An 11,425-nucleotide genomic window follows, 5' to 3' on the forward strand; every position below is an offset into this window, starting at 1 on the left:
TCCTATCATTTTTTTCCTTCCATCCCGCAGCCTCACAGCCCTCTTTTTTAACTCTGATCTTTGAACACATTAAGTCTGCTTCCAGGATATTGCGTGCATTCCTGCTGCCTTTGGTGCTCTACTTGCAGTGCCCCCCTTCCTATTAACTCAAAAAGACTTTATCTTTACCATGTCTTTTAAATTAGGCTCCTGACTCCACTGACTCTCAATCACAGAGCTTTAACTCTCTGTGTGGAATTTATCTTCCTGAAATAAACATGCCCATTTGTTTGCACTGGAATGTCGGGAAGGACTTTGTCATGTTCAATGCCATGCACCTTCTATGACTGTAATAGGACCTTCAGTATTAAGGGTGCTTTTGGAAGAAGGTAGCAGAATACTTGAGTACATAAAAGTGACATTAAGAGGCTGGAAATCTATCTAGCTCAGGTGATAGAGGGCTTGCCTAGCAAGCACAGAGCTCTGGGTTTGTTTCCCAGAACTACATCTTCTTGGGATGGTGGTGCATGCATGTTATCCTAGCCCTGGCTACGCAGAATGCCAGGCCAGTCTAAAAGACATGAGACCTGGTGAAAAAAAAATCCACCAAACAAAAACACAACAACGAGGAGGGAGGAGGAGAATGAGAATAGAACTCAAGGATTTATTCTCCTCACATGAAAAGGAATTCTGAGGCAGGTAGGTAGTATGAAGGTTGATTCAATACTTCAACACTACTGAATTCTACTTTGGCTTCTTCTAGATTGGCTTTCCCTGATAGTTGTAATATGGCTGCCCAGGGCTGACCCCTCACACACAAAAACATCTTGCCCTCAGGAAGAATGAGGAACAGAGGTTTCCTTCCCATATCTTTTTATGAAGGTGGAAATACTTCCCCAGCGTCCTCCTCTCAATCTTCTGTCTTACTTCCCATTGGCCCAACCTGAGTGAGAGTCTAAGTCGTTCTCTTTCATTAAAGGGAGAGACATTAGTATGGGTCTGTATTTACCAGTTATGATTCAGCTCTACCTAGAGCTGGGGCCTCTTTCCCCTAAAGCCTGTGCCTTTGGTTTGTACCTGAAGCAGCAAATCTGGTCTCTCTTAGCAAGGAAAAAATGTTGAGTGTTGTGGAGGTCACCAAGGACCAGCCAGCCACACAGACATGCATGGAACACATGGCATAGATTTGTGCTGCTCCAACTGTAGGCAACAATAAGCACCTTTCAGAGAGAGAGAGAGAGAGAGAGAGAGAGAGAGAGAGAGAGAGAGAGAGAGAGAGAAGGCTCAAAGTCACCATTTGTAACACAATGCCTCTACCTTTAATGGACTTCTGGGTCCCAGGTCCTGGAGGACCCTTCCATCTGTGCTTTATCAAAACCATTGTGATGGCTGTTGAATACTTCCTGCTGAGTTGGCCTTTTCTGGGTTCTCCGACATCGTCCTGATGCCTTTGCTTCCATAACAAAGTCCTTGTATAGGTGTGACTGTTCTTTGAAGTGAGAAGTGGGAAAAGTGCCATATGGGCAGTAGTGGGCAGTGGGAGGCCTCTCAGAAGGGTAGCTTGGGTCCCTAGATGATGGGCCGATTTCAAACTTAAAAAAAAAAATGAACCCTTTCATTTCGAAGTTAGGGCTTGTCGAGGTCAGTAGTACTTCATGATTCTTCTTGTTTTTGTTTTAAGCATGTATGCTTTACACATAGAAGATGTTCTTTGATTCTTACAAAAACACTTTCTTGGAAGCTGGAGAAAGTAAGGAAAGAGCGAGGTACTGGCAGGCACAAATAAAAGCTAGAAGACTGCTAGTCCTCAAAGCTAAGGCCATAGCTTTCCCAGTACCAGGACATCCCACTCCTGGTCGACTCACAGCTGAGCTACACAGCCTGTCACAGGCTCTGGGGCCCCACTATCCAGCTCGCCCCTGCGTGGGCAAGGGGTGTCACTACAGCAAGTCAGACTTCCTGAAGCCCTTTCTCTCTTTGGGGTTGCCCTTGTGAGGTGTACGCCTGGGCAAGGAAACAGTGTGGGTTGGGAAGCCTATCCTGCAAGAAAACCTGCTCTCCCTCCTTTGACATCCGGGAGACCCGACCAGGCCTAGGTGCACAATAGGCGGCTGGGCTGCTCCACGTTGTTTCCCAGCCCCTTGCCGCTCGGGACGGGAGGTGTGTGTGTGGGGGCGTCGGCAATGAGACTTCTACAGCCCCCTTTGCCAGTCCTGCAGCCTCTAGGACTGCAGAAGCGACCTAGAGAACGACATGCCCTGGTCTTGGGTCTTGGAGACGTTTCAGCACTCCCCTCCGACCCCCTCCCTCCCCATACACTCGAAAAAAGAAGCAGCCTCATCTTGCCTCCCGGATGCGGCTGCACCAGCAACATCAGCTGCGGGCGGAGCCGGGGTGGTTGCCACTTCCCCCCTCTTCCCGCGTGACCCTCGCCCCCACCTCCAGCACTCTCTCCCCTCTCCCGCAGACACACCCTCCTTCTTAGGCTGGTGGCCACCAAAGCCCCGGCCCTCGAGGGGAGGGAGCTGCCGCCGCTGCTGCCGTGGGGCAGGACCCAGAGCGTGCAAAAGCGAGCGAGAAAAGGAGGGAAGGAAGGAGGAGCAGCAGGCGGGAGGGAGGAGCCCCGGGAGCCGGGCTGCCTCTGAGCTGCGATGTGGCCGGCCGGCCGGCGTGTAAACACAGGCAGGAGCAGCGGCCGCGGCCGCCCCGGCCCGGGGCACTGAGCGCACTCGCCGAGACCTGCCCGCCGCCGCTGCCATGGCCGAGGTGCGCAAATTCACCAAGCGGCTTAGCAAGCCCGGCACGGCTGCCGAGCTCCGCCAGAGCGTGTCAGAGGCCGTGCGGGGATCCGTGGTGCTGGTGAGTAGCCGAGGGACCGGGGGTCCCGGGGGAAACGCGATTGTGTTCGGGAGCCACACGGTAGCTTCCCGCGCGCGCGCCGGCTTCCCAGGCAGGATGGAGAGCTCTCTTTTCTGCTCCTGTTAAGTTTTCACGCAGGCGACGAAGCTGCCCCGGGATCCGAGTGTCTGGCGCCCGGGGACAGCGCTCCGGCGTTCCGGTCAGCGTGCGCCCGGGTGGAGGCTCGGATGGCCGCGGACCGAGCGCGGTATCCTAGCCCGCTCGGGGCGGCTGAGCTGGAGAGCGCACCTCGCGTTCCCTTCCCGGGGACCCGCACAAAGAACTGGGGACGATGGCGCGAGGAGACCCCGATCTCATCGGGAGGGCACCTGGGGCAGCCTAGGCGGGAGGATGCGATGGGTCTTGCACAGACAGTCGCGCGCGCACACACTCATCGTGTATACACACACAAAAAAGAACCCCACCCAAAAAGCCCGGGGCTTCAAAGCTCTGGCGGGTGGTGAGGACAGAGGAAGCTCAGCGACTTCCTCCTGCTACTGGGGAGGGGGAGGGAGTAGTGGGTGTTGAGGGGTGCTGCTGCCGCCGCGGCGGAGGGAGGGGGTTGGAAACAACGGGGTTCTGCGCGCAAGTGGGCGCGGGGTCTGTCGGCTCAGAGCGAGGATGGCCCCTGAGATTTCCTAGCGCTAAGGAGGCAAGAGGATGGGGAAGAAGACCTGGTGTGCCTGTCCAAGGACCTGGGACTAGAGCCCTAAGGCTTTGGAGGCGGGCATGCTGGGGGATGGGGATTGGAGAGCTCTCTAACCCCCTGGGAACCCTCCCAGCGCACCCCCAGTCCTGTTCGGATTGTCTGAATCTGGAGGGAAGCCGACGATGTTAAGGGGTGCTTACCCTTCTCTTTTCGAAAGACCCTCATGGCCCATTTTCTGGACTAGGACACAAGCCTTAAATAAGCAGTGAGACTGGCTAATTAGCGTGTGTTTTGTTACTTTGTTTTGCAGCAGATTTGCTCGGTTTTTGTCTCTTTCCTGTCTTCTCATTTCGTGTCATTTGTTGTGTTTAAATCTCACCATTTAAGATATGGCTTTTTGTTAACACAACTTATCCTGGGAAGGGAACCTCACAGCTTTTCCTTGTAATTTTCTGTTGATCTTGTAGAATCAGCAATAAAACCAACATTAAAGGGAGGCAAGGGGCCTGATCCCTACAGTGGAGAAAGTTGACATTAGTGGGAGTTCTGGAGGAGGATCAAAGGTAAAATATGTACCTTTGAGATAAAAATCGGATCCCTAATAGTTACAACTGTGGAGAGCCAAGTGACTTTAAAGAAATGTCTTTATCGTGGTTGGACCCTTGAAGTTTAATCCTGCTGTTTGGTGAAGCTAAACCCAGACCTTTAACGTTGTTTTAATGGATTTGGCTTATTGTATATTTCACTCTGATTTTGGAGTGAGGACCTGTTGAGGTCAGATGGGAACCTCACTTGTCATTATAGACAGTTAAGAGAGGACCACAAGCTGTGTGCAAGGCATTTATACCAGGGCTGTCTTGTTTGGTGGTTATTAGCAAGTGATTCTGTCTGCCTAGCACAAGGATCACTTTTCTAAATTCAGAAAGGAAGAAAGAAAACCTCTGAACCGGGGTGGTTGGCCATCTACCACAGCATGTAAAGGGAGCAGTGAGATGGACAGATGGTCTCAAGAGAATAAAGGGGACTCAAGGAACCTCCACTGGGATGTGACCCGCTTTTGACCTGCCACCCCCAACAGCAAAACGTAAACACTCTTTTCCAGGTTTTTAGGCTGTAAAAATTTTATTTTTGAGACCGGGTGGGGGCAAAAGGGGGGTGGGGGTGTGATGATGGGTGGGGTGGTGGTGGGTGGGGGCGTTGTCTCAGGCTGTATAGCCCAGGCTGGCTTGGAACTTACCAGTGTAGCTCAGGCTGGCCTCATACTTGGTGACAGTCCTCCTGCCTTAGCTTACTATGTCCTGGGATTACAGGCATGGGCCACCAAGCCAAGGTTAAAAATAATTTCCATGCAGCACAGGTGCAATGGCTTCTTCCTAGTTGTCCATTCTGTGACGTTTTGGAAAAATAGAACTTTTAGCAAGGAAAGACTCTCCTTGAAGCTGCAGCCAGTGGCCAGGAATCCCTGGTCAACCTACCTTATTCAGGATCAAAGCCACTAATTTTTTAGCTTTTATACCATGGAATGTAGGGGAATAATATTTACTCATTTCTGTAGTGCGTGACCTATATTGAGATTTGGGGAGTTGTGTGAACAGATTCTAGTAATCTGAAACAATCAACATCTGTTGAGCCCCTACTATGTGCATGATACATTAGATGCCTTATAATGATAAAGGAATGAAGATTACCTTTTCTTCATTTGTATTCATGTGTTCCTGTCTTGTTTTGTGTGTGTGTGTGTGTGTGTGTGTGTGTTACTAGGACTAATCAATCTTAAGCTCTTACATCTATAATAACACTCTGTCAATTAAAAAAAATAGATACACTTAAATGTATGTATGCTCCTAAATGTTAGCTCTCTTCTGATTGGGGGGGGGGTGTTTGTTGACTTTTAGAGCTGTTAAAGTTAGTAAAGCCAGGGGTGGCTGGAGAGCAAGACAACCATGTTGCAGCTGCTGCCAACTTCTGCTTCTGTTCTGATTTTAAGCCCCAAGTGTTTATTAAGGAACAGCTGAGGTAGGATTTACACTTGCTGCTATAAACCCAAGATACTAACGTTAGAGTTTCAACATGAGTCGGACTCATTAGCACAGCAGGTTGCGCTTTCCTCCCCTGTAACTCTCAACAGAACTTGGAAACCCTACCAAGCTGAACAAATATACACTATTTCCTGTTTAGGTTTTTTTTTTTTTTAAACTGTTATACCCTTGTGGACATGTCACTAACTCATTCAGTTTTGCTCACTGTTCGAAAAATTCAGAATGCCTAAGCTATATATAGTATGTCATTGTGTATTCAAACCTTCATGCTGGTTATTAGTACTTCCACGAATCTATTAACTACATAATGAAACAGGCAGAGAAAGAGAGGCTGTTTCATTGCTGTACATTCTTGTGAATTCAGCATTTTTATGAAGGTCAATTTTAACCCAGGGAAAGGGATAATTACCCAGTCACCATTGACCAGGATTTCTCAAGAGGGATTTGAAGATCATTTCAACCCTGGGGTGTACAGGGTTAATGGAGACATGTTTACATATATGTGTGCTTAATGAGCAGATTTCTTACGGTGTTTTGGTTATACTTCAGGGTATAGCCATTGGTGCCTGAAGAGGAACAAAGACATTTGAGAAACCTACTGTGTCTTGGCTGTTCAAAGTAGGTGTTGAAATCATGTTTGCTGCTGCAGATCAGGAAAGAGTTGCTATATATTACCAGTTTTAGCCCCTTGAGGCAGGGTAATGCAGGCAGGTCCCTTGGCTGGCATCAAGGGATTTCATTCAAAAGCAGCTCTCCAGAATCTGAGAAAGGCTGACAAGGGTCATCAGTTGTTGACTTCTCACAACTACCTTTGTGCAGAATGGTTGTTATGATCCCATTTAGTGAATCACTGAAAACAGCAGTTTCTCTGTTCCCTCCTCCCGGGGGGGGGGTCTGTGGAAATTACTTAATATAGGACAAAAACCTACAGCTTTATCTGTAAGGAGATGATAACTTCCACTGTGGAATAAAGCCAGTATCAGCTTGGGCTCCCCCCATTCCATTCCGGGTGCTGTGGATAGAGCCCAGGGCCGTAGAGTATGCTAGATACTACCACCTAGCCACACTCCTAGTTCAACTCGGGTGTATTTGTTTGTTTGATTGTCTGCTTGCTGATTTATCAAGGTATGGTTTTGCTATGTATCCTCAGGCTGGCCTCAGACTCATGATGCTCCAGCCCCAGTCTCCTGAATGCTAGGGTTATAGCATGTACCATCATACCCAGCTCCAACTTTGGCTTCTTGACCCCGCCTTTCTAGTTTAGAGATTTAGTTCAGCTCTCAATGAGCTGAGAGTGAGAAAGATCATCCAGAACATTGGCACCTGAGCATAGAGATCCTGTCTCATTACTTTTGGTAGCTTCTTTCAGTTAGAGGGGCTCTGGGTGACCCACTCATCAAAAACCTGTCCAAAAGACCAACTTAATTTTTCCATAAAACCAACACGGCGACCCCACTGAGCCGTCACCAAAGCAACAAATAGTAGGATTTGTTTTCTTTCTCTTTTTGGTGTGTGTGTGGCATATGCATGTGTGTACACATGTGTAGGTGCCTCTCGTGTGTGCACCCATGTACAAGTCAAAGGGTGCTCTGCTCTATCACTTTCCACTTTATTCTCTTGAGACAGGGTCTCTCACGGAACCTGGAACTAGCTAGCTGTGTTTTGGCTAAACTGGTTGACCAGCAAGTCCCAGCAACCCCTATCCCCACCCAGTGTGCCCACAGCCACACCCAGCTTTAAAAAAAATTATTTAGTAACCACATAATTAGTAGATGCATTTCATTACAACAACATTGACATAGTCAATAACAGTTTCCAGAGCAAAGATGCATCTCTTTCAAAATTGTAATTTTTAGGTTAACAGTGTTGAATTAATACAGTCATACGTTATTGTACTCAGTATAAACCCTTTAAGACATAAAATTGAATTAGGCTTTAACCTTTAAAGAAGATCTCCATTTCATTTTAGAATATACTGTTTCATACAGAAAAACTCATTTTTAATGCAAATAACACTTAGATGTTTGCACATGCATCTCTAATCTCTGTATATCTGATTATTACTGGTCACAGCCACTTTCTGAGATCCTTGGCACCTGAACATGGATATAAATTCATCAGGTAGATTTCGATGATAATGTTTTTCCTATCTACTAAGTAACATGAAGCAAATTTTTATGCTTCTTCCTCAAATATAACTCATTTTTTATTTATTGATTTTTTGTGTGTATTTCATACAGAACATCCCAATCTTATTCATCTTTATACCCAAATCCCAAATGGCACCCTCCCATGCCCCCCCAACACCCAGATTTTTTATATGGGTGCTGTGGATCCAAACTCTGGTCCTCTCGCTTGTACAGCAAGTACTCTTACCCACTGAGTCATCTCCCCAGCCCTAGAATTTACTTTTCTAAGTTTACTATGTTAAATCAATTCTATGAGTTGAGTCTTTTCCTATTCTAATCATCAGCAAGCTTTCTTTAAAGTGGTTGCTTTACTACTTAAATATGCATATTCATTATAGAAAAATCAGAAAACCAAAATGATTAAAGTATTACCATCTCATTACTCAGAAGGAACTCTATTAATATTCTAATGTATGTATTTTGAGACTCTGTATATGTAAATATGTATGTATGAAAGTATGTGAATTGAAAGATGTAAGTTATTACAAGTATTAAAATATTTTAATTATTATTGTCATTGTGTGTGTATAATGTGTGTGGGTGTACACATGCCACGGCCCCTGTGTGGAGATCAGAAGACAATTTTTGGGAGTTGATTCTCTCCTCGATTGTGGGTTCTGGGGATTGAACTCAGGTTGTCTGGCTTGCGTAGCATATACATTCACCTACTGAGCCATCTCACTGACCCTTCAGTAACTTTTTCACTTACCAATATGTTCATATCAGTAAATATACCCTTACATAGGCATCTTTAATAAGACTGCTAACAGTTCCATTATGGATTTTCCATAGGTTAATCATCCTTTATTGCTTGATTCTTTATAGTTTCTAGGTTTAAAATATTTATTTATTTATTTATTTATTTATGTGTGTGTGCAGGCATACACATGCCACAGTGCACACATGGAGGTTGGAGAACAACTGTCAGAAGTTGGTTCTCTCCTTCTACCTGTTGAGGCAGGACCTCTCTTCTTTCTGCTGGGCTGCATACTCCAGGCCAGGAGGCCCAGTTGCTTCTAGGCAATTGTCCTTCCTGTGTCTGCCTCCCAGCTCAGTGGGAGTGCTGGGATTACAGATGTGGGTCATTGCATCTGGCTTTTTATGTGTGTTCCAAGGATTGAACTCTTGTCAGGCTTGTTTGGCTAGCATTTTTACCTGCTGAGCCATCTCCCCAGCCTGATAGCTCTAGTTTTATGCTATTATAAATATGAACTGTCTAGTGTCTTAGATCCTAGACATATGTGATTATTTACCTTTAGATTTTTATTTCCTTTTGCCCCTCTCTGTAGCCAAAGCTAACTTTGAATTGACAGTCCTTCTGCCTAAACCTCCTGTGTGTTGGGATTACAGGTGTGACAATTTTAATTTAAATTAATTAAAATCAGTTCTTTATTTTTGGTCTTTTTGAGACAGGGTCTCCCTGTAGCCCCAGCTGTCCTGGAACTCACTATGTGGACCAGGCTGGCCTTGAACTCACAGAGATACACCTGCCTCTGCCTCCCGAGTGCTGGGATTAAAGGCGTGCGCCACCACACCTGCCTAAAATCAGTTCTTAACTTAGACTTGCCAAAGTTCAAGTGCTTAGTAGCCACATGTGACTGGTGGCTACCATATTAGACAGTGCTAAAATACAGCATTTCCATCACTGCAGAAGGTTCCCTTGGCACTGGTCTAAACATCTTTGAGTAGGTATTTTCAAACTTGCTAGATTTCCCCCTAGGACTAAATTTCTGGCAATGGAATTGCGTGTTCAAAGACTATAGACATTTTTAGGATTAAAAATTCATTTTAGGGCTGGGGGAGTGTATGTATAAGTCCTTGGGTTCTATCTTCGGCACCCCCAAAATTCCCCTGTTAAATTGCTCTATAGAAAGTTGTTCCAATGTTCTCTTTCACCAGTAGAGTAGTATGAGGGTATTTATTTCTCCTCTCCCATGTTGACATTGGTCAATAATATTTTTTAACCTTTGTAATCTGATATGATATAAATAGTACATTGATGTTATCATTTTTAGTTCTTTGATTACTGCTGAAATTCTGAAATTGAATCATGTTTCCTATGTTGATTGCCCATTCATATTTCTTCTTCTGAGGACAGTAACCCTTGTTACAGAGTTGTTTCCTTGTTTTTGATTCTTGCAATAACTGTCTCCACCCTTCAAGATTCTGTTTTGCTAAGTCAGGGGTGGGGCCAGGCATGCATATTCTTTAAAGCCACCCCCAGGTGATTCTGATGGGCACAGAAATACTGATCTAGGCCACTCATCCATTCAAGGCAAGAATGTCCCCTAAACATATCTCTGACAAATGATTACTTAGCTTCTTCTTAAACACCCTCTGCCTGTTTGAAGGCTATGCTGGAAAACTTGAGCTGAAATTTACTCTGCTGAGTTCTACCATGGCCTGGGTCAAACTACTTTTTGGAACCACACAGAATGTTTGCTTCCTCTTTCACATGACAACCCTTGAAATATGTGGTGACAGCCACCATGTCACTTAAAAATTTACTCCTCACATGATCAGAAAAGCTTCATTTCTTTCCTTCATTTCATAAATGATTTGGTTTCAAGATTTTCCACATCATGATGATCCTATTGGGGCTCTTTTCCAAGTTTTCAGTGTCCTACCGAATATAAAGGAGAGCTAGGCCTGGTCTTGAATCTTGCTTCTGCTCCTACTTGAGCTATGAATAGAGGCAGGTAACCTAGTCTGTGAAATAGGGACTGACAATAGTAACTCTCCCATGGAATCCTTGTGAGGAGTAAAGAAGAAACATACGACAAATATCTTGTGTATAAGTGGTTCATGAACGTTTAAAAAAGAACATGGGGAATAAACAGTATTCTAGAAGGATCTATTTATCACAGAATGTTCCTTATTCATTCTGAATATGAGCACTTCACATGGTGCCTGGAATGCAGTTAGGTACTCAGTATCAAGTTTGTGGGAAACTGTGGGATGATCTTAAATGTTGGGAGAGAGCCTGGAGGCAGGAAACTAGTGGAAATATATAGTTTAGGACAGAGATAACAAATGCTCTAACCAACAAAGGCTTGAACTGAAGCAGTGAGAATGGAGATAAGGGGGAAGATGTGAGAAGGCCGTTCAGTGATAACATCTATAGCATTTGGTGATTCTTGAAGGGGGAGGTGCGGGAGGAGAGAGATGAAAAACAAGGGGGAGAAAGAGAGAGGAAGAATAGGTGGGGTCAAGAAGATTTTGAGGTTTTGCAGTTTGGGTTAACAGGAGGTAGTGTTTGGTGACAGAGGAAGGGAAAAGAAAATGAGCAAGCTCTGTTTGAAAGAGTTTTTCGAGCAAGGCCAGGTTTTGATTTAGTAAGGCAGTGGAGAGAACGTTCTAAGGAAAGGCCGAGCATGTAGAGTTGCATTTTGGCAGAAGACTGGGGTTCTTGAGGGCAGAGAGGAAAGTGTTCCAACTAGGATCAGGAAAGGGAGGAAGAGCCAGGAAAGGGCCAGGGCTGAGCTGACAGAGATGAGATTGTAGGAAAGATTAGCTGATGGAAGAGGCTTGTACCTTTGGGGGTAATTAGGAAGTGGAAGGCAGGGCGGGGATGAATAACCTGGAGGCCAGCCCCAGACTTTCCGTTAGAATGATAGTGGAAGTTAGTACACACACCAGAGGGAGAGGGAGAGGGAGAGGGAGAGAGAGAG

General features: G+C 45.7%; 1 protein-coding gene across 3 annotated transcripts in view; it reads left to right on the forward strand.

Moving 5' to 3' along the window:
• Nucleotides 1–2,474: 2,474 nt before the first annotated feature.
• The window catches only part of Dock11 (dedicator of cytokinesis 11), a 221,678-nt gene continuing 212,727 nt past the window's right edge, over nt 2,475–11,425 (forward strand). Inside the window, exon 1 of one of the 3 annotated variants that reach the window (XM_029568896.1) lies at nt 2,475–2,838. In XM_029568896.1, the coding sequence (XP_029424756.1) occupies nt 2,737–2,838 (102 nt within the window). In that variant the 5' untranslated portion in view covers nt 2,475–2,736. The remainder of the gene's footprint in view (nt 2,839–11,425) is intronic. The other 2 variants (XM_029568891.1, XM_017800906.2) reach the window with 2 other exon arrangements.

This window comes from Nannospalax galili, unplaced genomic scaffold, assembly GCF_000622305.1.
Source record: "Nannospalax galili isolate Female #2095 unplaced genomic scaffold, S.galili_v1.0 scaffold311, whole genome shotgun sequence".
In the NCBI taxonomy this organism is placed as follows: Eukaryota; Metazoa; Chordata; class Mammalia; order Rodentia; family Spalacidae; genus Nannospalax; species Nannospalax galili.